General features: G+C 35.0%; 1 protein-coding gene across 1 annotated transcript in view; it reads left to right on the plus strand.

Annotated features, from left to right (window-relative positions):
• The window catches only part of SLC36A4 (solute carrier family 36 member 4), a 63,330-nt gene that overhangs the window by 10,377 nt on the left and 25,919 nt on the right, over positions 1-27,034 (plus strand). Inside the window, exons 2-9 of the mRNA XM_025419327.3 lie at positions 5,833-5,956; positions 7,110-7,200; positions 8,659-8,747; positions 9,800-9,895; positions 12,222-12,306; positions 17,151-17,378; positions 19,545-19,643; positions 26,202-26,371. Of these exons, the coding sequence (XP_025275112.1) occupies positions 5,833-5,956; positions 7,110-7,200; positions 8,659-8,747; positions 9,800-9,895; positions 12,222-12,306; positions 17,151-17,378; positions 19,545-19,643; positions 26,202-26,371 (982 nt within the window). The remainder of the gene's footprint in view (positions 1-5,832; positions 5,957-7,109; positions 7,201-8,658; positions 8,748-9,799; positions 9,896-12,221; positions 12,307-17,150; positions 17,379-19,544; positions 19,644-26,201; positions 26,372-27,034) is intronic.

Below are 27,034 nucleotides of genomic sequence, written 5' to 3' on the forward strand. Positions count from 1 at the left end.
GCCACCCACGTTGTTGGACCTTGTTAAGGCAGCCCTAGCAAACTAATACTATACTATACTATAAAATAAAGTATCAATTTTCTTTGTATAGAGTATAACAGAAAAGGATGTAGAATCTGTTCAAACAAGAGATGAACATAATTTATGATAGTAATAGGTACCAGAATAAATGTAATTTAGTAGATATCCCAGTATTAGCTCTCTAATACTGAGAAACACTTAATATTCACTGTGCACAGGTTTAGGGTGAGCCACTTTTGATACTGAAGAAAAAGAAACTAGGAAATCCTACAAAATAGTCTGTGGAGAATACCGTAAAGATCAAAGGGTTAGAAAAACTACCCAAAGGCAAAGTTAGGGAATTTGAGTTATAGAAAACCCTCATTAATTTAGACTCTAGGCATTTGGAACTTTTGATAAGTCACTAGATTTTACTCTACACATACTAGTAACATTATTAGAGAAAGAATATATTTTTAAAAGATTTATTTAGAGAGAGAGCGCATGAGTGAGTGGGAGGAGGGGCAGAAGGAGAGGAAGATAGAGAATCTCAAGTAGACTTACCACTGAGCACAGAGTCTGATATGAAGCTCAGTCCCACGTCCCTGAGCTCATGATCAGAGCCAAAATCAAGAGTCAGATGCTTAACCAACTGAGCCACCCAGCTACCCCTAGAGAAAGAATATTTAAATGACTTAAAAATAGACCATATTCATGCTTTTTTCCAATATCTTGCTTTTTAAATTGTAGTGAGCACTTGTCATGAGATCTATCCCCTTAACAGATATTAAGTGTGCAATACAGTATTGTCATCCATAGGTACAGTGTTGTGTGTCAGATCTCTAGAACTTACTCATCTTGCATAACTAAAATTTCATACATGTTGATTAGTGGCTCCCTGTTTTCCCTCCGCGCTGGCAACCACCATTCTAGTCTTTGCTTCTGTGAGTTTGATCATTTTAGATTCCTCGTATAGGTGGAATCATGTGGTATTTGAACTTCTGTGGCTAGCCTATTTCATTAGCCTAATGTCTTCAAGGTTCATCCATGTTGCATATTGCAGAATTTCTTTTTTTAAGGCTAAGTGATATTCCACTGTGTGTATATATCCTGTTTTATCCATTTATCTGTCAGTGCTTGCTGTTTACACAAGCTGGCTATTTGTGAATAGCACTAAAATGAGCATGGGATTACTAACATCTCTTTAAGTTCCTGATTTCAGTACTTTTGGGTAAATACTTAGAAGTGAGACTGTGGGGTCATATGGTACTTCTGTTTTTAATTTTTTGAGGAATCTCCAAACTTTTCCTTCACAGCTCTAACATTTTTCATTCCCACCAATTGTATACAGGTTCCAGTTTTGCCACATCCTCACCAATACTTGTTGCCTTTTGTTTTTTTTGATAATGGCCACCCTAACAGGTATGGAGTGTTATTTTATTGTGGTTTTAATTTGCATTTCCCTCATGATTAGTGACATTGAACAGCTTTTCATAAACTTGGCCATTTGTATACCTTTTTGGAGAAGTGTGTGTTCAAATCTTTAGCCAATTTATTAACTGGATTACTAGGTTTTTTTGTTCTTGAGTTGTAGGAGTTTCTTACATATTTTGGAAACTAATCCTTTATCAAATATATAGTTTGCAAATATTCTCTCCCATTCTGTAGGTTGGCTTTTCACTATGGTGATTGTTTCTTTTGTTGTGCAGAAGCTTTTTAGTTGGTGTAGTCCCTTGCCTAGTTTTGCTTTTGTTGCCTGTGCTTTGGTGTCATATCCATGAAATAAATCATTGCCAAAACCAATGTCTGAAGCTTTTTCAAATATTTAAGTCTTTAATACATTTAGAGTTGATTTTTGTGTATGGTATGAGATAAACTTTCATTCTTGTGCATGTGGACATTCAGTTTTCCTAGGACTATTTGTTGAAGAGACTTTTCCCAATTGTGTATTCCTGGCACCATTGTCAAAGATAAGTTGCTCATATATACATAGATTGATTTCTGGGCTCTCTATTCTATTTCATTGGTCTCTGTATCTCTTTTTATGCCAATATCATACTGTTTTAATTTAAAAAGACCCCAAACACCCAAAACAATCTTGAAAAAGAAGCACAAAGCTAATCATACTTCCTGATTACAAAATTATGTATTATAAAGCTGAAGTATTTTTTAATATCTTAAAGCACAAATTTACTTTTATAAAAAATTGTTGTCATGAGTTCCAGTTAGCACTGGGACAGTGGAAGCTACCTAAATCCTAATCTCTCCACATGTCCTCACCCAAAAACCTGTTGATTTAAAAAAGGAGCACAAGTAAACTGAAGATATTCTTTTATCATTTGTAGGAGACCAAGATACCACAAACCTCAAATTATCTATAAGCAGAAGAATAAACAGTAAATTTCAGAGTGCAAGACCTCTCTAAAGAAGAGCCTTTAGGGGATCCCTGGGTGGCGCAGCGGTTTGGCGCCTGCCTTTGGCCCAGGGCGCGATCCTGGAGACCCGGGATCGAATCCCACATTGGGCTCCCGGTGCATGGAGCCTGCTTCTCCCTCTGCCTGTGTCTCTGCCTCGCTCTCTGTGTGACTATCACAAATAAATAAAAATTAAAAAAAAAAAAAAAAAAAAAGAAGAGCCTTTAGAATCTCTGGAAAAGAGGAGGGGGGATTAGGAGGTATAGAAGCACAACAGCCTTGGCAAAACTTAGCTTCTGGAGGAAAAAGAGATAAAATGAGCAGTTGAGATGTCCCTATGATACCTGGAGGTTAAGAGAAAGAAGGAAGGTAGGGGGTGGGAGGTGGATAGGGAATTGAATATCCTGCAGAAATGAAAGAAAACCAAAGATATACCAATGTTTTCCCAGTAACCCAGTAAGTCAGCATCATCTGTTACTTAAAGGGAACTTCAGTATGCCAAAAGAAGGCACTACGTTCAAATTGTGCATGAAATGCCTAGCAGTAGGAAAAATCATAAATTATAATAAATATAAAGTGTCCAAGGGAGAACATATTGAAATAAAAATTTAGTGGACTCATTTAATTTCAAAGAAGATTTAAATAAGGTAAAGACATCAAAAGGGTCAAAGAAAAAGTGGCTGAAGTGGAAGACAGGCAGAGGAGATCTGACATATAATTGGAATCTCTAAAGGAGAAAAACAAAATATTTGAACTAACTATTCAAAGCTATAATCCAAGAATAATTTCCAGAAATAAGAGAAAACCTAAATCTACGTATCAAAAAGGCCCACTGTGTTCCTGGGAAAATTGACTCAGAATGCTTAAACCGAAGATAATAGTAAAACCATTAGATCTTAAAATCAAAGAGAAATTTCTCAGGATCTCAAGCAAAAAGGACAAAATATGTAATGGCTAAGAAAATTAGTTTGCCCTCAAACTTCTCAAGAGTAGCTTATAAAGCAAGGCAAGAGTGGAGCAGCATTTTCAAGAAACTCAAGGATAGAGAGTATGAGTCAAAGGTGTTATTATCTAGCTGTCCTTCATATCAACGCTATAGAAAAACAGTTTAAAGCATGTGAGAACTTAAGGAATCCTGTGCCCCATGAGTCCTTCCTAAAGAATCTACTAGAGCAGTGGTTCTTAAAGTGTGGTTCCCAGACCAGCAACATCAGAATTACGTGGAGACTTAGAAATGCATATTCTCAGGCCTACCCCAGGACTGCTGAATCAGAGGCTTCGGGGTGAGGTACATCAATTTGTATTTTATCAGGTCCTACAGGTCATTATGGTACATGGTCCTCAAGCGAATGAACTTCCTCCAGCCAAGAGATGACTGAGAACACTTTGGCAGAGGACTGATAGCAAACATTTAATATACTAATTATAGGTGTAAGTCTAAGACATGGGTGGAGACATGGTTGGAATAACAGTGGATAAAGCATCATATATATTGCCAAAATAGAAAGAACACAACTAAAAAGTGAGAGAATAGGGGCACCTGGCTGGCCCAATGGTTAAGCCTCTGCCTCTGGCTCAGGTCATGATCCCAAGGTCCTGGGATCAAGTCCCGTGTCAGGCTCCCCACAGAGAGCCTTCTTTTCTCTCTGCCTATGTCTCTGCCTCTCTCTGTGTGTCTCCCATGAAAAGATAAAATCTTTAAAAAAAAGAGAGAGAATAAAATAAAGGCATTTCTGGGGGGAAAAAGCAGTGTGGTTTTCTGGAAAATGAATGAATGAACGGTAAAAGTAGAATAAGACATTAATTGTTGTATAGGTATTAGGTGGAATTCAAAGGATACTATTTTTAAAAAAGATGTATTTATTTCATTTGAGGTAGAGAGGGGCTGAGGAAGAGGGAGAGAGAGAGAATCTCAAAGCAGATTCTCTGCTGAGTGGGGTACCCAGTGCAGGGCTGGATCTTATGGCCCTGAGATCGTGACTTGAGCCGAAATCAAGAGTTGAATGCTTAACCAACTGAACCACCCAGGTGCCCCAGAGAATATCTGAGAAACCTGACAAACAAGATTGTCAGAGATTAAGGAAGAAAAAAGGAAAGATTAAGGGCATCATAAAAGACATAATGACAAAGGTAACCAGAATAACTCAATTAAATGCAATACATGATCCTGTGCCAAAAACAATTGCTGAGAGAACGTTGTTGATACAATTGATGAAATTGGAATGTGGAACATAGATTAACATATTGCATCAATATTAAACTGAGTTTGATGACTGTGATGTAAATATTCAAGAGTCTCTTCTTGTTCTTAGAGAATACATGCTGACTATAGGGTAAAGTGATATGATACATGTAACCCATTCTCAGATAGTTTTGAAAAAGTGATACACATTTGAGAGAGGAAAGGCAAATATGGCAAAATGTTAAAACTTGGTAAGTCTATAAGGATACATAGTTTTTTTGTACTATACTTGCAAATTTAACGTAAATTTAAAATTATCCCAAAATAAAAAGTTTTTAAAAAGTATATGTCAGTCAGTCCTTCCTAACTGTTTAAGTTATCCCAGTTGTCTGTTTTGTAGGTTTATTGTATGTATTTGAATGGAACAACCTTTCATTTCTTTAAAATATCCTATGCTTCAGACCTTGCTAATATGTATCTGTCATCTCAATAAATTTGAATTGAGTGAATTTTAATAGAACAAGGTATACAGTGATGTCTAATGTTGTCATCATCAATCTTGCTAAAAATTTTTAGATATGAGTACATTTTGGGGGGTGCCCAGATGGCTCAGTAGGTTAAGCATCCAACTCTTGATTTTGGCCCAGTTTGTGATTTCAGGGTCATGAGTTGGAGTGCCATGTTGGGCTTCACGCTGGGCATAGAGCCTACTTAAGATTCTCTCTCTCTCCGTCTCTCTCTGCCCCTCCCCCTACTTCCACTTGCACATGCTATCTCTCTCTCAAAAAGTACATTTTGATACTAAAATTTTAAAGATTATAACAGCTTTATAATTTTCTTAAAGTATTTAAAAAATGATTACTATTTATGTATGTGGTATGCTTGAAGCTAAAAGAGATAAAAATTCATTTGATTATTCACATTTTTTATCATAACTCTGATCATTTGCTATAAACCTCATGTAGACAAAGCAGAAAAGTTTTGCATTGCATACTTAAGGTTTGTACTTTGCATTGCTTAGGCCAAGCAAAATATCCAGCAAATATGTCAAGTTATTTTTTTTTAGTTATTTTTTAAATACACAAAAACTCAGAGTATTAATGTGAATTACCTTAGGGTGGAAATAGTAAAGATAAGTACAAGTGGTATGTCCTTCTATTAAAAAATTCATTTATACCAGCTTTAACTCAGTGTTAAAAAAATCATAGTGAAGTGCTTTGTTTTTTCCTTTTGAAGATATGGACGTAATGAGGCCCTTAATAAATGAACAGAATTTTGATGGGACATCAGATGAAGAGCATGAGCAAGAGCTCCTTCCTGTTCAGAAGCATTACCAGCTTGACGATCAAGAGGGTATTTCGTAAGTGTTATGAGTTATCTGTCTCCTTTTCATTTAGAATATGTTTTGTGCTCTTCTATAGGTAAAACACTTTTCTAGATACTACAGAAGATCTGCAGATGAGTAAGATATTGTCCCTACCCTCAAGGTATTTATAGTCTATTTGGAAAAGAAGAAAAACATCTAAAATAAGGGTAGCATGTGGGAATTACTGCAATGATGGTACACATCCTAGGCTAGGGGCCTTGCAAGAAGGGAGATCTGATTGAAAGGAATAGAAATTTTAAGAGCAGAGGCTTCTGAAATGGTTAGGAATTAGATGGTGGGAGGTATTTAACGCTCCTTTATGCTGAGTGAATGTTGTAAAACAAAGTCACGGCAGTGGAAAGGCAGTGGAAACTTGCAGGATGTTTTTTGTTACTTTATCGTCATTAATAGAGTTGAATAAGTTTTTACTGTAATAGTAACTTAGCCATTAAACAATGTTACATTTGTTTGATCAGAAAAGAATAATATACAGTAAAAAAAATTTAGGCAAGCATGTTCGTTTCATACGTTTAAAATTTGAGTTATTCTTCCTAGTTTAATTTACTTTTTCTTTGTCAAGAGACTTTCTTCAAATGCCTCTTGGAAACTTCGGTGAAATTCCTTAGGGAGTACACGATGTCTAAATGCTAATTAGTATTTACCTTACCCGATGATACACTTGTTTTAAAACTTGTGCGCTTTTTCTTTTAATTAACTTCCTGTTAGGTTGATAGTCATAGATCAAATGTGTTTTGTACCATGATTACATAGACAGTGTCAATAAATTGCTCTGTCTTATCAGCCTAGCTGTATGTAATCTTCAAAATAATTCTGAATGTTGTAATAGCAAAGAATCTTAAGAGACAATTACCTTTTCTGTGTTTCTTTAATATGTACAAAAATACTTTCCTTTAAGTATCTCATTTAATCTCTATAATAATCCTCTGTATTCTGCTTTTTAAATGACAAAGGTAGCACTTGAACCAAATCTGACTTCTGGCCTATTCAACTTCTGGTTGAGTGGAAATGTTATTTGATTCCTTGCCTAGATTGATTTTTAGTTCTCTTTTAATGCTAAATCCATGATCACATGATTTTATTAGCTTTTTTCCTATAATGTTTAAATCTAACAACTTTTACTTTTCAGATTTGTGCAAACTCTTATGCATCTTCTTAAAGGAAATATTGGAACTGGCCTTTTAGGGCTTCCACTGGCAATAAAAAATGCAGGCATAGTGGTAAGACTTATCTTTGTGTACTCTAGCTAAATTACAGTTATCAGTCTTAATTACAGCAAAAATTACAGGCTAACCTCTGGCCTAGTCATGTATAACCTGACCAGGTGACAATGAAATTGTTCTAGTAAGATTGTGTGAACAATGATAGTAATATTTAACAAAAAATGAGAATTAATTACTCTTTTCATTCTGTTTAATTACTTTTTTGTAGTATTTGAAAGAAAAATCCTAAAATAGTATTTGATTTTTCCAAGTGTGGTTATATCCTATTATTCTTTTGGATTTTCAGGGATGTAGGCAAAGTAGTCATATCAACAAATATGTTTATAGAGTAGATTATTTATATTGGTGAAATTTTACAGTTTTTTAGATTCATAATAAAATATGTGGTGTTCAGATTTAAAGCGTAATCATTAAGAAAAGGAATAACAATGTCTTTTGAAAACAAATGTACAAAGTGTTGTTAGAACTAATTATTGTCTTTACAAAGAATCTTGATAAGGGAGAATTTACTTATGAAGTAATAAAATTATATTTAATCATTTTTTAGAGGTTTAAAACCTTACTAGTTTTCTAAGAACAGTTTTAACTATCATCTTTCTCTGCATTTAACTTGTCTACCCAAATTAATTAGGGAAATTAAACATTTTGGTTATAAAAATACATTTTGGCAATATTTTGTTGGGGTCTCAATAACCCAGGCATTATTTTAGTTTTAGTAAACGAATACCTGAAATTTTTTATGTACCGCTTTTTAAAAAAATTTTATTTATTTATGAGAAACACACAGAGAGAGAGACAGAGACACAGGCAGAGGGAGAAGTAGGCTCCCTGTGGGGAGCCTGATGTGGGACTTGATCCAGGACCTCGGAATCACGACCAGAGCCAAAGGCAGATGCTTAACTACTGAGCCACCCAGGTGTCTCTATGTAGCACTTTTTATAATAATCTTTTCCTAGGCCTACTTCCTTATACATAGTAAGTACACAAGCACAATTCCAAATTAGTATAGTGCTTTTTAGTCATTCAGATAATGATTCATAGTTGCATTTAATTAATCATGGCTTCCACTGGCAATAAAAAAATGCAGATATAGTAGTAAGACTTACCTTTGTGTACTCTAGCTAAATTACAGTGATAGTCATAGACTTGCTGTCTGATGTTAAATGTGATGTTGTATTCTATCCTACCATATTGCATAGCTATACTCTATGTTCATAGGTTTGGCTAAGCAAACTGATGAGATGGAATCATATGTGTTTGTCTTAAGTATATTGTTGAAATTCTTTCAGTATCAAGTTTATGAATTTTCCTATATGCAACTGACTAATCATTTTGTCCAACCAAATTGATTCACACAAATGAGTAGTCCATTGTCTCATTGCTTATAAGGTAACTTAATTTTTGTTAAACTTAAATATTTAACCTTCTACATTTCCCCCCCCTCCCTCCCCACAGCTTGGACCAATCAGCCTTGTGTTTATAGGAATTATTTCTGTTCACTGTATGCACATTTTGGTACGGTGCAGTCACTTTCTGTGTCAGAGGTAAATGAGGATTTGTTAAGTGTATTTTATTTGTTTTAAAGCTATGTATTTATTTACGGCATCAAATAGTCTTAAACTGTGCTTTGCAACTAACAATCCTATTTCCTATAATCTGTAATGTAGACAAGTCTAAAATCATGAATATGGAAAATATGGAAAAAGATATTTCCTGTGATTGAAATCTGGTCTGGATATATTTACTTCTTTTAAAGTATAGCCCTGTCAGTGAAATGGAATGGTTTCTTTCCATATAAATTAAAAACTCAGGAAAGACATGGGGGGGAAATGGAGACCACAGCACTACTTTCAGTTATAGACTAATAGTCTTCAATTGTTAGGAATTCATTTTAGGGTATGGTGCCTTTGGTGTTCTTGCTGATAGGTGGGCTGATGAATAGTCAATAAAATAATATTCTTTTGTTTCTTTGTTTCTGTTTCATGAAATGTTTCTACAGCACAGTGGACTATTTAAAAAATAAATATCACCTATTCTAGTAAACTAATATTCTAATCCTAACACTTTTTGTTATTGTTAAATGTTCTTAAAACTTTGGGCAAGTCATTTATGATCTTTAAATAACAATGATACTTGAAAAAAATGTGGGAAAGAGAACAGGGAAATAATGCCTATCTCTTGGGGCTGAGTATTAAGTAAAATAGCTTATATGTAAATATGTTATAAAGCTGTGTGCAGATGTGTAAAATAATGTTCTTCCAAGAATGAATAATTTAGACATGAACAATGTAGGTAGTGTTTTTAGGGAATTTAAATATGTAAATCAATGAAACACAAATATTGCATTAGATGATTTCTATAAATATGTAAACTTTAATAGTAGATGGAAACTAATATATGGGTAAAAAGAACAGATTTAAAATTTCATGAGATATATCTTAGCCTATGCAGATCTTGAAATTTCAAAAACTCTTCTGTCAGTGCATAGACTGGCATTTATTAATTCCTATTTATTTGATGTTCTTTTCAAGCATTGGATTTATGAACCAACCTAAAATTTTCTTCTTTCATATGCATGTATGTCCTTAAATTACAGGTTTAAAAAGTCAACATTAGGTTACAGTGACACTGTGAGTTTTGCTATGGAAGTAAGTCCTTGGAGTTGTCTTCAGAGGCAAGCAGCATGGGGAAGGTAAGCTTTTGCTATGTTAATTAATATCTGCTTACAGAAATTATATTATTTTTTAAGAATTTTAATTTAATAAAATACATGAGATGAAGTATGATAAAGCTGGGGGAATAAACATAATCTTTAGAGAGATATATATAGACTGTATATACTTAAATATAAAACATTAAATATTTAAATTTTATATTTAAATATGTATATATATACACACACATATAGACTTGGATTCAAATCTCAACTCTACCATTTTTCAGTTTTATGACCTGAGTCAAATGATTTATCATTTTGTTTTAGTTTTCTCACCATCAAATGACTTCATGGTGATACTTATTTCACCAGATTACTATAGTAGTTTAAATAAATAAAATTATATTTATAAAGCATCTGGCTAACTTGTGACATAATTGTGTTAATATTTTTATAAGGAAAGTAGAAAAAAGCAAGAAAAATGTTGTAGTCTCATTATTTTAGATAAAATTGTGGTGTTTAGCTACACATAGGATGTATGAAGTGTGTATTTTAGCACAATTTCATTTTACTAACTTGTTTAAATGTAACTTTATCATTGGTAGACATGACTGATCAAAGTCAGATGAAACAGGACTGGAAAAATAAGCATAGGTTGTGTCAACGAATTGCTCACTATGGTACAAGTGATATGTGCAGTGGAAATTAAAAGAAGAAAAAGAACGATGCTAGTAGAGTTTATGGTTAAATATGGCCTTCCTGGGGATTTGTAAGAAGTTAGATTTGTTTATGAGCTGCTCAGAGTTCTTGATAAACCAAGGAGAAGAAGGAAAAAAAACAGCCTCATGCCCTGGGATGTGCTCCAGAACCCTGTCTTTTTCCTTCTGCTCCAGAATAGAGGTAGCTTTATCTGTTTTTCCCATCAAGAAGAATGACTTTCAGGTAGATGTGGCTGGAATGATTGTTGGTAGGATACTAAATTCTAAGGTGGATAAAAAGATCTTAAGGGAATACTTAAATGTAATTCTTCAGAGTGAAGAAACTTGAATTCATTTCAGGGTACCAAGATTATTTACAAAGGAGATCCCTGAAGAACTTTAAGAGCTATAGTTATGGCAAGAATGAAGATAGGCAAGGACCCTTCCAATTTCAAATGAGAGAAGGAAGGTCTGTAGGTTTGTAGACCAGATTGTTTGGCAGCTTGGCATTGATGGTAAAATAAAGACTGTAATGAATCAGTAGGTGCATGCTGTTGTAATCACTCATTGTCCTCTGAACAAAATAGAGTAATATGGGCTACAATTAATAACATGTAGGCAGATTTATAACTAACTACTATACCCAAACTATGCTAATCTGGTGACATCCCCTTCCCACTTGTTTTTTTTTTTATTTTTTTTATTTTATTATTATTTTTTTAAATTTTTATTTATTTATGATAGTCACAGAGAGAGAGAGAGAGAGAGAGAGAGGCAGAGACATAGGCAGAGAGAGAAGCAGGCTCCATGCACCGGGAGCCCTACGTGGGATTTGATCCCGGGTCTCCAGGATCGTGCCCTGGGCCAAAGGCAGGCGCTAAACCGCTGTGCCACCCAGGGATCCCTGTTTTTTTTTTTAATTAAAGATTTTATTTATTTATTCATGAGAAGACAGAGAGGGAGAGGCAGAGACACAGGCAGAGGGAGAAGCAGGCTCCCCTGGGGGAGCCTGATGAGGGACTCGATCCCAGGACCCCAGGATCATGACCTGAGCCAAAGGCAGATGCTCAACTGCTGAGCCACCCAGGTGCCTCTCCCTACCCACTTCTGTATGCTATTTCATGTAGCTAGAATTTTCTTAAGTATCACATTAAAAAATAAGAATAGAGCTAAGCTATTGGTGGGGTCTTTGGTCTTATGATTTAATCCTCTCTCATTTCATGTTCTTATTAGTGATTTGGATAGTGGAGAGCATGCTCACTCATCATATTTGCAAATGACAGGAAGCCAGGAGGGCTGGAAAATACACTGGGGTAATCAGAAAAAGATCTTGAGAAGTAGGAGAGATGGGCTTAATCTGAAAGATGAAATGTTTTCATTATATCATTTTATAAGCAGATACTCAAACTGTTGAATTTCAGAAATAAATGAGAGGGAAATCTTGGCCTTTTAACTTAACAGGACATCTTTTTGTTCAGTAATTGTAGGGACATACTGATCATAAATGTGTGATCTTTGTAGAAAATAAGTACATCATTTCTTATTTTAAGGAAGTAAAAAGAATATAAGCTATAATAAAATGTTTGAAAATAGTTTAAGAAGAAAAAATATATTGATATATCAGCAGCTCTTATTGATACTTATTTGTGGGTATCTCTTTTCAGGAATGTGGTTGACTTTTTTCTGGTGATAACACAACTGGGATTCTGTAGTGTTTATATTGTCTTCTTAGCTGAAAATGTAAAACAAGTAAGTATTTTGTCCAGTTATTGAGATCAGTTTCTTCCAAGTCCATAGTTATGGCATCATATTTCCCCTGAGTAAGCCATGGTTGAATATGGAAATGTGCTCCTTTCTTAAAACATGATCCTTTGTAAATTTTCCTTTAGTCTCCTTTTTTGCAAGTTGGATTTTCCGCCACTAATATTGACTTTGCTTTTCTTGCCATTGTATACCAATAATGTTTGTTCTGTCAGATATGACTCTTAGATAATTAAAATTCAGGTCCCAAAATCAGATACACAAATGTCTTGGGAGCATGTTTTTATATTGATTTTTTTATGAATAAATATATAAGGCTTTAGCCAGCAGCCTAAAAAATGAAGTAACGAAGTGGACATTAGTAAAATCCAAATAGTTATTGCTATTGTCTAAAAAGATACTGTGTCCAAAAATGAGGAGTGTTCTGTAATTCTCTCCATATTATAAGAGTTTGCTTTAAAAGGAAGTGGTTTGCAGTCTTGGCAGAGACTGTCAATTTGAACAAACATGCAAAGCACTGAAATAAAAAAGCTCCCCTATCATAAACAATGCTGAAACACATTTCTTCATGCGCTTTAGCTTGTAACTAGTACATTACTCCCTGTTCTTCTTTAATCAATAACATTTAGTAGCTCTCCACATATGCAGTGTGTAATAGTAGATATTTACATAACAACACATAGTACTTATAGGTGTTTTAATGCAAAATGATGATGTGACTATGCTTTCTAAAGAACCTAGTTGTAGATATCAGTATATCTTTGACTCTCTTTTTCAAGTATAAAGTATGCTTTGTTTTATATTTAGACCAAGAATGGCAAACTTTTTCTGAAAAGGGACAATAATAAGTATTTTCAGTTTCTCAAGCTATATGGTCTTTTTGACTTAGCTATATAAAATAATATATAAATAAATATATATGGCAGTATTTCAATAAAATTATATTTGCAAAATTAGGTGGTAGGCTAGATTTGGTGTATGGGCCATAATTTGCTACAGCCCCTAGCCTAGATTTTTAATGTTGGAAAGGCTCATTGAGTCAACCCTTCTATATAAATAAGAGAGTTGATGCTTTCATTAGCATTACTCATTATAGATGATGTACTTTTGATTTATAAGTATATAATTCCACAAGTTGCATGTTCTTTGGACTATTAACTCAATCAAGAGGCTATCTGTTGTCAAAACTGATAAGACACACCATTTACCAGTCATTTACATAGAATACAGTGGAAATGGTCCCTTTCTAGAATTATGCAACTTGGTAGTAATATATCTTTTCTAAGCTACCAATAAGCTTGATTTGAATTTATGGATAATATTAATAATGCCTTATAATATTATGTTAATAAGGTGTGACATTTTTCATTTAGTCTTTACAACTACTCTGTAATACATTACAATGCTTATTTTTTGAACATGTAAACTGACTCTCACAAAGCATGAGCAGTGTGCCCTAAGTCATGTGAATTAAGCTGAGATCTAGGTCTGTGATGTAGCTGCCACCCAGTATTTTATTGTTCATCAGTGGACAGGACCTTGTCTGATTTTAGTTGTGTGTATGCATATGACATGAGTGCATACAATAAATATCTGTATAAGCTTAGGATTGGTAACTTTCTCCTGCAAAATATTATCGGTTGCTTCCAAGGTTGATTGGAAGTATTTAACTCATTTGCACATATTCTAAGAAGACCAGGTAGGAAAAGTGACTCTCTGGGAGATAAGGAGAAGGCCTGCTGTAGGTAGAATGACACAAGTCCTTTTGACGCATGAAAAGCAACATGGAAAAAGACATTCAGACTTGGGAAAGTTGAAAGCAATGATGAACACACCTTGGGAGAACAGACAGATTGTCACTAAAACAGCAGCAGATGTTCATTCCCACATTTTATAGCAGTCTCCAATAGTAGACATACTGGTCGATTATACCTTTCCAATTACTACTACTGTTAAAGTTAAAAACTGTAAGTTTATTACTGCGTTAATCTACATAAAATCAAAGGTGTAATATTTTATCAAATCAAAGAAGGAAGAGTTTAGTTGCCATACAGATGTGTGAATCTCTTGCTCTGTAACTGCCACAGGTTTGTTTTTGGTCCCATTAAGTCATTGTGAACAATAGGCAGGGGGAAATGGATGGGTAGTGGCTCCAATGATTCTAGTCCACCGTGGTTTATAGTAGCTCCTATCTGTTCTCTAAGAAACTCTAGAAAATTTTAGATAGATAAAATAGTATATATGGGCATGAAGAGTGAGGAAGGGATATTACATTAACAGAAAAATATGTATAATGGTACATAAGACCATGGCTTTAGAGACAGAAGATCCAAATTCAAATTCCTACTCTCTCAGTTTTAAATCACACATTGGGCAAGATCTCCTTATCCCTGGTCAAGCCTTGGCTTCCTTACAAGTGAGAATAGCAACAAATCTCCCATTGTTCCTCCTTAGCTTATCCTGAGACTCAGCTGACAAAAGGTTTGTGAAAACCTTGCAAAATGTAAAGTAGTATACAAATACAGAGTGTTAAGGCTTTAATTCTGCATTTATTTTAGCTTTGCTGAAGAACAGTCTACCTTGGGATTTTAATCATTAGGTTACTGAATCATTGAAAACTAATAAGTAGTAGATTTTAGTAAATTTAAGCTTTAAATGGAAACAACTGAATTTAGTAATTTTATTTTATAATATTTATTTCAGTGTTTTGCATTTTGGTAAACATGTGAGATCATAGGAAGTCCTATTAGATAGCCAATATCTGTCTCTAGAGGGCACCAAAGGACTCAAATGTTTACCTGAATCTTGCTCTGGGTATGTATCTATACTTTATTTTATTTTTTAATCCTGACAATTTTAATAACCATCTTTCTGCCAAAGAATACTAAATTATTATAGTTGTGATAGAATTAATTTCATATTCTCAACCATCTCACCATTCAAACCACCCCTTTTTAAAATTGGTTGTGTAACTGATTTTCTCTTGCTGGGTATCCTTGTTAGAGCTTAATTTTGATCATTACTTAATCTGATAATTGGTGGTACTTCTTGGATACAGAAGCAATTGGCTATAAATAATTTTGTAACTGGAAAAATGGAGTCAACAAAAAATATATTTTTTTACAAACCAAGTAATGTGAATTATCAATCTTGCTTCTACTTCAAGTTATAAAATATAAAATACGAAGTTTTGTTGGTCAGTTACAAGATAAACGTGAGGTATGCATTTCTTAAATGGTTCATGGTGTAAGCTGAGAGTTTGTCAGTGCAGTATGAATTACAAGTTGCCTATCTAGCTTAAAACTAGTAAATAAATTCCTTACAGTTTCAGATGATGTGTACATTTATAGTGACACTAAACATTGCTTATCATAAACTATAAAATTAAAAGAAATGCTTGAATTGTTAATCATACTATAATTCTGTTCTAAACTTCTGACTTGTAGACCTCTTAATATGTAACTATATCGAGAGAGATGTCAGAGTAGAGGCCAGGTGGCTACTTGGGCAGGGACCCCTTGTAGGATTGGGGTATTTTGGTCCAGTTAACATGCAGCTGTCACAGGCTAAATTCTAGTCTCACACCTGGGCTAGAATCCTAGCACTACCACTTACTGGCTTGATATTATATAAGTTTTTTTTTTAATCCTCCCTAAACCTTTCTCAACTATAATATAAAATGAATACTACCACCCACCTCAGAGGGTTGTTTTGAGGATTAGATGGGATGTTGTATATAATGTAGTTAGTTCAGTACTCAAAAAAATGCTTCCTATTATTACTAAGGATCTGATTCTTAAGAATTGATGTATCCAGAGACACAATCGTATCATCGTGCTTGGGGTGGGGGGGTGGGGGTACAGTGCCTGGGGGCAAATAGATTTTCACTCTTATTTTAAATTATCTGCCTCTGCTGTGAGTTTTTTAGTATATGTGCTGCCAAAGCAAGTACTCTGCTATGAGTTTTTAAGAGTGTTTTAAAAATACTCTAAAATTTCATTTCTATTTTAGTAAGTTGGATTATCTTGTTAATTGAATAAGACAATTTTTAATAATATGGAACCTATAAATTATGTATTTCTCTTGAACACTGAATGTTGATTTATAAATGTGGCTGAATAAATTTTAAGGTAAAATTGATTTATTGAAGTTTTTTGCTCTAGCAAAAATGTATTTACTTCTAACACATGGCCATGAATGAATTTAGTGGATTCTTAATAAATATTTATTGATATTTATGATAGTTTATAAACAGTTGTCTTATAAAACAGTTTTATTTTATTTTATTTTTATTTTTTTTTTAAAACAGTTTTAAAGTTAGACTGTGACTTCTGAATTTTATTTTGGCAACTGTACATTTCTCAGAGGTGCTTAGAGGTGCTTAGAGCTTGTTTCCTCCTCTGAAGAAAGTAAGTTGGAGTAGGATATCTGGAGTAGAATATAGTCATTCTCAGCGAATATGCATCCACTTTTGATGATCTCCAAAACAGATTGAGCCTTTTAAGGGATCATGAGCACAAAGCTTCGAAATAAATTCATAAATTCATCCTCATAACTTTCTAGTGAACTTTATTTTTACAGCATATGGTAAGTTATTTTGCAAAGAAGATTATCCTAAAAAAAGATTATCCTATTTTAATTATCCTTCAATTTGATACATATATATGTTTCTAGGAAGCTAGAATATCTTGAAAAAATGTAAACATTCTTTATTGTAAAGGAATTTATCATAGAGTATATAGATAATAATTTTCTTTATTTTTTTTATTTATAAGTTGATGGAAGTTTTTTTTCTCCCCCTCTTTCTTATTCTCATGGTAATCCTATTATAGGTTCATGAAGGATTCCTGGAGAGTAAAGTGTTTCTTTTGAATAGTACCAATTCATCAAATCCATGTGAGAGAAGAAGTATTGATCTAAGGATATATATGCTTTGCTTTCTTCCATTTATAATTCTTTTGGTCTTCATTCGTGAACTAAAGAATCTATTTGTGCTGTCATTCCTTGCCAACATTTCCATGGCTGTCAGTCTTGTGATAATTTATCAGTATGTTGTTAGGGTAAGTATAACATGTTTTTAACTGAGTGTCATGTGTTTCTTAATAAGTAAATTCTTTACTTTGAAGGTAAAAGTAAAGATATGTAAAGATTCCTACTTCATTATGTGGCACACAGGAGATAATCAGTCAACTTGGGTCTCCTTTTGGGGGATACCGCTCAGCTGGAAAAGTATGTGACACAGCACAGGCTTTGTATTCAGGTCTGGTTTTGAATCTTGGTAAATATGCCTCTAGGCTTCATGACATCACTGCAGAAGAGAATACCTACCTTATTAAGCTGTGAGATTTAGGATCGTACCTCAGTACAATGTGATGTGAAACAGAGACCTCATTAGTGTTTTGTTTATTCTTTGAAGATTTGAATCAGTCTCCAGATGGGAGTATAGATGTAATTTTGTAATTTTCTTTTACTTCTGAACCACCGTTTGCTGCTACCACTTCAGTTCACTGCCAGTACCCTAGTCCATAACCTCTGTCTAAAGTATGCAACCTCAACTGATTTCATTGTCCATAGTCTGGGGATCCTAACCATAAAAGAAATATTCCTTGAAAAATTGTGGGTTTTTTTTTTAAAAAGGTTTTATTTATTTGAGAGAGGGAGAACATGTGAGAAAGAAAAAGAGAGAACACAAGCAGGGGGAGGGGCAGAAGGAGAATCATACACTCTGCTGAGCAGGGAGCCCAATGCAGGGCTCTATCCCAGGACCCCAGGATGGTGACCTGAACCAAAGGCAGACATTTAACTGAGCCACTCAGGCACCCCTAAAAAACTGATTGATGGGATTCAGAGGATCTACAACCATTCAAAATATTTGCAAGGCATATGTTTCTGTCTGTATATATGCATTCCCCTACTGAGCAGTATATAGCTTTCATTCCTCAAAGGAGCCAATGACTCAGAAAGGTCAAGCATCCTTGTTCTATTCTCTATTCTTTTCTGATCCAGTCCATTTTATATATTACTGCTGCAATTGTTCTAAAATCTCCACTGGCAACTTACTAAAAACTCTGTTATGATGGGTCTGTTTCATACCCCACCCCCCCGAATTCTAAAACCTGTAGACATTTTCTTATTGCAAATAACAGTGGAAGGGGACAGGCAGGAAGACCTCATAAGGCTTTCCGTATTTCATGACCCCTTAGCTGAACGTGTATGAGTTAGTAGGAGCAAAAAAGAAGGTTATTTAGGTAGAGGAAACAATGTGAATCTTAAGTAACAGTTTGGTGTTATCAGATGACTCAGACATTGACTGCCCTTTTCATTTTGACCAAGCTTATATTTTCCACCATGTATCACCATCCTATCACACAAGTCTCTCTGTGCTTCAGATGTTCTAGACCTATTTCCCAAATTATCCATGTGCTTTCACACTTGTTTCTTTTTTCATCTTCTTTCCTTGACCCTGATTTCCACTTCCAATTAGGTAAGGTAGAGAACACAGGATGGTGAGCAGAGTAGGAACCAGTCTTGGGGTAGCTGGAAGACATAGTCATTGTGGAACCAGAGAACTTGAAGAAGATGTGCAGTTTGAGTTTCCAGATAGTGAAAGTTGGAACAAGGCTACGAGTCAAGACCAAGAAATCAAAGCCAGAGACAAGGAATATGTACAAATAATAAGGGTAATGGCAACTGTCTAGGTAAAGAGTCAGACCCTGAAACCAGGAGGAGACCTGTACTAGGAAGCAGAGTTATGAGGTAAAAAGCCAAAGTCAGGAACCACGTACTGTGGAGACTGAAAGAGAAATGAAAACAGTAGAAAAGGGATTTCATTGGACCCCATGAACAGTGGCCGATACTGACTCTATGGCTCCAGCTCAGACTGAGTATGCTTATGTATTTCCTGTTGTGACAGGAGCCATACCCAGTGTGAACAGCCCAGGACTTGAAAGTGCAAGCAGGTAATCAGGAGCATTTAGCTCAGATGGAATGTGTGAGCATGAGGGAAACAATGGCTTTGGCAGTGAAATCCTAACTGCTTGGCCATATTTAACATAGGATGCTTAAAGTGTTTATTGAAAGAATTCACTTTTATAACATACATCTGCTGCTGTGAAACTCAGAAGTATATGATTTCGCTCTTTATTTTACATTTTAAAAGAAGTAAAGAAGTAACTTCTCTCTCTCTCTTTTTTTTTTTTTTTTGTTTTCTTTTTTTGTTTCTCCAGAATATGCCAAATCCCCACAACCTTCCAATAGTGGCTGGTTGGAAAAAATACCCACTCTTTTTTGGTACTGCTGTGTTTGCTTTTGAAGGCATAGGAGTGGTAAGGATTTATTCTTTATTATTATTTTTAAAAATTTTAAGTCAACACAAAGACTTACGTAGTCAAACGATATTTAAAAATGCATTTTTCTTTTTTGTTTCCATTTTCTTCATTGCCAGAACATTATTTGCAGTTTGGTAGGTTACACTTGAATTATAGTTTAGTTTAGATGATTTTCAGCATTTTGTTATGGAAAATTTCAAGCCTAATACAAAATCTATAAAACAGTATGATGAGTTCTTGTGTAAGCGTCACCTAGCTTCAAAAATCAACTTATGGTCAATTTTGTTTTATCTCTCTTCCATCTACTTACCAAGCTCAGGTTACATTCAGACAGACCCCAAACATCATATTTTATAGACTAAATGATTTAAAGTGAATTTAAATTGTTACAAAGTTATAATTACATAGAAGAATAAAAAAAAATCAAATATAAATTCTCCCTCTAGATTTATACATATTTGTTTTGAGAAATGATGTTATTATAAAGCTAATACCAAGAAATACAAGCACCCCGAGGATTCTAAGATCTTAAACATTTCCATTTAATATGCCTCCAGTTTATTTAAAGTCTGGAATGTGTAGATTTGGGGAAAACAAAATATCACTCTCTACTCTGCTCTATAACTTGTTTCATTGTCTGTTGGTTTGGTATGGGAGCGAAACCACTTATACATACCTATTTGAACCACAGATGAAATAGGCCTAGAAGATAATTTTATATCATTTTACTTGGGTTCTTGCTTTCTCTGAATTATCCATTACTCCATTAGAGAAATCTCACAAATTCCTATAGTTCCGTTTATTACTGTTCCAGACATAACTGTAGATTTTCGTTTCTGTCTTTAACCTGTAAACTCTAGTAGTTAACTATTGGACATTTCCAGTTAAGTTGTTCCTCTAACATTTCAAGTTCAGCAGCTCCAAAGTCTAACATAATCTTAATCCAAAACCTGTTTCACTTTCTCATTTCCCTATTTCTTTTAGTTTTATTTTCAGTTGCTCAAGCTTGAAACATTAGAGCAATTTCTTTCACTTTGTCATTCATTCCCCCGTTCCATCAGTAATTAAGGCATGTTTATTTTTCTTTCATTTTCCCCCACAAATGAAATTACATTTAAAACACCCACAGTGCTGCTAATCACAGAGGGAGCCTACAAAAATGTGAATTTCCTTCCTCTCCCCCTTTTCTAGCTGCACTGGCACCATTTTTAATCATAGCCCCCTATTTCAGGTCTGGATTATCTCCAGGGCATCCAAATGGTTCTCTCTTCTATTAACCAGTTAATATTTCCATATGGACCTGACTTACCTAAAAAGTGGAGATATTACTGGAGTTATTATCTCATACGGTTATTGTGAGGACTACATGAAATGCTGCATGCAAAGCATCTAGAAAAGTACCTGGCAGGGGCGGTCTAAGATGGCAGTAGGGGAGGATCCTGAACTCACGTTCTCCCATGAACCCACTACCTCTACAGCTACCTATGGGATAATTGCCTCTGAGAAATAGCTGAAAACTATCCGGATAGCTCCTCCACGACAAAGAATAAAAGGGCCACATCAAGACGGATAAGGGATACAAGGGATGAGGTCTCACCAAAAACTGTACCTCTGGTGCAGCAACCCAATATAGGGAGGGATCTTACAAGTCTGGAGCTTTTCCCAGAGGAGCAAGGGGTTTGTGCCCCACATCAGGCATCCCTTCTGGCCCTTCACACATGCAATGGCATACCCCTGTAGGATCCAAAGGCTATAGGAATCTGAGAAACTCCTTTTAAAGGACTTGAATATGGACTCACTTGCCCCAGAATCTAGCATAAAAGCTTCAGTTTGAGAAATGCCTAGACTATATGTGAAGGGGATTCATGCACTGATCTTAAAACATCTACTGGAGGGGCAGGGACAAGCTGGGACTTTTTCCAGGGATGGAGGCACTGGTGAGCACCATACTTGTAGTCTCCCTCTATGATGCTAGCACAGATAGACAGTCACAAACACAGCAGTGTCCTGCTGCCTTGCTAACACTGGTGGGCATGCCCTGCCTTACTAAAGCTGTAGGCAAGTGTAGTCCACACAAGGAATGCCCCTTGATCACCTGGCTCTGGTGGCTGAGAGGGTTTGTGTTCCAGGGCCCCTTGGGACTTTATCAATGGGAAGGACAGTTCTTGACAGGCTGCCACACCGAGGCCCTGCACAGACAGCACACTGATAATGCACCCCAAGTATGCCAGTGAAAAAGCCCTGTTTATTGGTGCTGAAACTTTAACCTGAGGGACAGGCTTCAGGTTTGTCACACATCTCAAGGCTATAGAAGCACTCTCAGGGAACATAGAGAAATACCATCTTGTGCCCTCCTTTGATCTTGCTACAGCTTGCTGATACCTTCCAGAAAAGAGCTTATACAGTTATCTGAAACCTTGAATTTTAGAACTGTTCCCTAGGAGACCCATCCAGATCTCCTGGTCTAGAGGCCAGCAGGGTTTACAATTGTGGTTCCATAGGACTCTATATTTCCATACTTTAAAAGCTGCTGTCTGAGAAGCTGACTTCCAGTCATCCTGAAACTTGGTACTGACTGAGATCCCCACACTGGAGCACTGGTAGGTCTTGGCACACGCTCAATAGCTGAAGCTTATCAAGAATAAATCAGGCTACTTAGATAATCACAAAGGTCCAAGAGACAACCACAAACTAGGACAAGGTTGAATGATAAAGTTCATCTCCTTCACAGGGTCACTCCTTCAAGACTGGGAGATGTAGCTGTTTCAGCTAATACATAGAAACAAACATAGAGAGTCAAGAAAATTGAGGTGTGGGAATATGTTCCAAATGAAGGAACAAGACAAAGCTTCAGAAAACGACCTTAGCAAAGTGAAAATAAGTAAGCTACCTGATAAAGAGTTCAAAGTCATGGTTATAAAGATGCTTATGGAACTTCGGAGAAGAATGGATGTTCTTCAGCAAAGCAAAAGAAAAATATAAGTACCAAACAGAAGTCATAAAGCTGAGGAATACAATTACTGAACTGAAAAATATACTAGAGGGGTTCAGTAGACCAGATGAAGCAGAAGAACTAGCCAGTGACCTTAAAGACAGGGCAGTGGAACTCATTCAAACAGAGCAACAAAAAGGAAAAATAACGATAAAGTAAACAAAGCTTAAGGGACCTATGGGACAACACCAGGCAGAATTGGTATTCATTTGCATTATAGGGATCCTAGGATAAGAGAGAAAAAGAAGAATAAAAATAATAAATAACAGCTGGAAAATTCCCTAACCTGGGGAAGGAAACAGACATGCAGGTCCACAGATATTCCAAATAAGGTAAACCCAAAGAGATCCATGCAGGGATTTAATTTAATTAACTTTTGCATTTAAATGCAAAAGTTAGAGAGGGAATCTTAAAAGCAACAAGAGAAAAACAACTTGTTTTGTACAGAGGAATCCCAATGAAGCTGTTAGCTGATTTTTCACCAGAAACTTTGTAGAACAGAAGAGAGTGGCATGATGTATTCAACATACTGAAAGGAGAAAACTTCCAAACAGAAATACTCTATCTACCTGGCAAGGTTATCATTTGGAATTGAAGGAACACTTAACCTAATTAAAAGTGTGAGTATAAGCATCCTTGACTTGTTTCTGATCTTAAAGGGAAAGCTCTTAGCTTTTCACTGCTGGACACTAGCTGTGGGCCTATTATATATGGCCTTTATTATGTTGAGTAATGTTCCCTGTGTACACACTGCATTGAGTGTTTTTATCATGAACAGATACTGAATGTTGTAAGTGCTTGTTCTACATCTACGGAGATGATCATCTGATTTTTATCCTCCATTTTGTTAATTTGGTGTATCCTGTTGATTCATTTGTGGATGCTGAACCATTCTTGCATCCCTGGAATAAATCACTTGATCATGATGTATGATCCTTTTAATGTATTGTTGAATATAGTTTGCTAATACTTTGTTGAGGATTTTTGCATCTATGTTCATCAGGGATGTTGCTTAAATTTCCTTCCTTCCCTTCTTCTCCTCCATCTCCTCCTTCTTCTTCAGTGCTCTACTCTAGGTTTGGTATTAGGGTAATGCTGGCCTTGTAAATGAGCTTGGAAATGTTCTCACCTCTTCTGTTTTTTGGAAGTATTTGAGAAGGATAGGTATTTAAAGCTTTTTTTGAATGTTTGGTAGAGTTTGCTTGTGAAATCATCTGGACCTGGACTTTTGTTTGTTAGGAGTTTTTTGATTCCTGATTCAATCTCCTCATTACTAATCTTTCCGTTCTGATTTTCTATTTCTATAAGAAATAGATTCAGATTCTGAATCATGAATCATTCATTGTATTGGAATATTCTATATTTTAAGGAATTTATCCATTTCTTCCAGGTTGTTCAGTTTTTTGGCATGTAATTTTCCATTGTAGTCTTTTATGACCATTTGTATTTCTATAGTATCAGTTGTAACTTCATTTCTGATTTTGTTTGAGCTCTCTTTCCTTTTTTAGTTGGTAAGTGTAGCTAAAGGCTTGTCAAATTTGCATGGCAACTATAGGCAATACTACTTTATTACATCTTTGAACATTGCCAAGAGAGTAAATCTTTAAAGTTCTCATTACAGAAAAAAAAAATTTTATTGTGATGGATGGTAACTAGACTTATTGTGGTGATCACTTTGGAATGCATGTAAATATCAAACTCTTATGTTTACACATGAAACTAATATAATGTTATATGCCAATTTTATCTCAATTACAAAAGAAAAATACCTGGCCCCTCATAAGTAAATACTTGCTGTTATTATTTCTTAATATCTTTTACGTATGGCCAAATCATATGGCCAAAACCTCTGAAGATTGGCCTAAAAACACTTACTCTTCAATTAGCCTTTTTTCCTTTTCTTTAAAGGTTTTTTTTTCCACATAATAATAATAACTTTTCATCTCACTAAATTGACAGACAATATATACAGATGGATAGATATAGAAGCAGTTATAGACATGGCTATACTTGGGTTATTATGCACACATGTATTTTCTAGTACTTCAGCTAAGAGATACACAGTAGCTACAGCCACATCCAGCACCCAGATCTTGACTTCTAAATACCATCTACAACAAAAGAATCAAAGTTCTTTGGAGAAATATCTGATTCTAGGACTGAAACAATGACATTTAAGATGAGTCTGGAGCATCTTATAGCACCAGAAAGTGTGGAAATGCTCAAAAAACGAAAGAACAGAGGCATACAAAGGAATACAGGAAGCAACCTGGTGGAATTCACAATGACCGAAGCCGGAACAATATGAGCAACAAAATCAATAAGTGTTTTTGGATTCATATTCACAATATAAAACAAATATACATGAATGCATACTAACATAAGTAAGTGATGCAATAAATATGTACATGGGAGGATTCCCAAATAATTTATGTAGGTACTTCCCCTCCAGGAGCTGTAGCTTAATCCCCAGTCCCTGGAATGTGGGCTGCATTTAGTGACTTGCCTTCCAATGAACAGAGTGTGGTAAGAAAGAAGAAAAGACCTTTATTAAGTAGAGAAACCTGGCAACATTGCCTTAACCAAATGATGAAAGTTAATTTCACCAGTGACAAATCATGTTGATAGCATGTGTGATGAGAAGGGGATTTTACCTCAGTGGTATCTTGTTCTAAAACCTATAATCCCAGTGTACAAACATCAGACAACATCAGACAAACCCTGGTAGAGCGACGTCATACCAAATACCTAACCAGTATTCCTCAAAACTGTCAAGGTAATGAACAATGAGAAAGGATTGTGAAGCCATCGCAGACCAGAGAAGACCAAGGAGATATGGTGACAAAATGCAGTGTGGCATCCTGGAAGGGACCCTGGAACAGAAAAAAAGGACATTAGTGGATTTAATGAAATCCAAAAAAATTTAGAGTTGAATAATAATATATCAATGTTGGTTCTTGGTTGTAACAAATGTAATTTGGTAGTTTAAAATGTTAACAAAAGAGCAAACTGGTCAGGCGTATATGGGAAATTTCTGTTTACCTTTGCAACTTTTCTGTAAATCTAAAATTATATAATAAAATAAAGTTTATTGGGGATCCCTGGGTGGCTCAGCGGTTTCGTGCCTGCCTTTGACCTAGGGCATGATCCCGGAGTCCCTGGATCGGGTCCCGCCTCAGGCTCCCAGCATGGAGTCTGCTTCTCCCTCTGCCTGTGTCTCTGCCTCTCTCTCTCTCTCTCTCTCTCTCTCTATCATAAATAAATAAAAATAAATCTTTAAAAAAAATAAATAAGTTTATTTTTTTTGATCTGACAGGTTTGCCTGCTAAGATCTAATTTAAGATCTCTTTATTTTAAGGATTTGAACATCTATAGTGTAAAATATATATATATATATATAACACCAAGAAAAATATTCAGCAATTTTAAGTTTTATTTTAAAGGAAATTTTAAAAAAGGAAATAAAATTTGCATATAAGCTATAGGAAGATTAATTTGTGTATATATAAGATGGAATACTAGATTGTTTTAAATTACTTCTATTATCTGCATTCTCTTCTTAGGTCCTTCCACTGGAAAATCAAATGAAAGAATCAAAACGCTTTCCCCAAGCATTGAATATTGGCATGGGAATTGTTACAACTTTGTATGTAACATTAGCTACCTTAGGATATATGTGTTTCCATGATGAAATAAAAGGCAGCATAACTTTAAATCTTCCCCAGGATGTATGGTAGGTATATATGAGTTTCTTAATCCTAGTTTGTATATTTCACACATATAGCTTACTGGTATTTGATATTAAAGGTGTATTTTTGGATTTATGGTTTAAACATTTAGAATTTTTATTGTGATTTCTTATTTGTGTAACCTAGAATATTTTTATACTTTTCAGAGGAGACCGTCTATGATTTTACAGTTTTTATACTTTTCAGAGGAGACCGTCTATGATTTTACAGATTCATTTGGGATCCTTTAAAATGATTAAAAGTTTTTAAAAAATTAAAAATTGTAGGATGTTCCAAATTTGAGTAACATATGAAAGTAAAACATGAATTTTTTTAATATAGACTCACTATAATAAAAAATGTAATACTTGCTGCCAAAAAATCCAACACTCTGGGTTCCTGATAAAATGATAAAACCCATCATTATTAAAAAGACAATATGGTGCATCAAATATTCACTTAAATTTGGAAACCATATTCTGCAAAATGAAGCAATATAGAGGGTTTTTCCTTTTTCCAGAGATTGGTCTCTGGAGATTTTAGAAAGGTATTGGCAGCAATTACCATGGAGATGTCCTCCCTTATTCGTTAAATTGAAGGTAACTCCTTAGCTTTGAAAATACAAAGAAGAAACGTTAAATTGCTGATTTAATTAATGTCACACTGCT

This window comes from Canis lupus, chromosome 21 (assembly GCF_003254725.2).
Source record: "Canis lupus dingo isolate Sandy chromosome 21, ASM325472v2, whole genome shotgun sequence".
Lineage (NCBI taxonomy): Eukaryota > Metazoa > Chordata > Mammalia > Carnivora > Canidae > Canis > Canis lupus.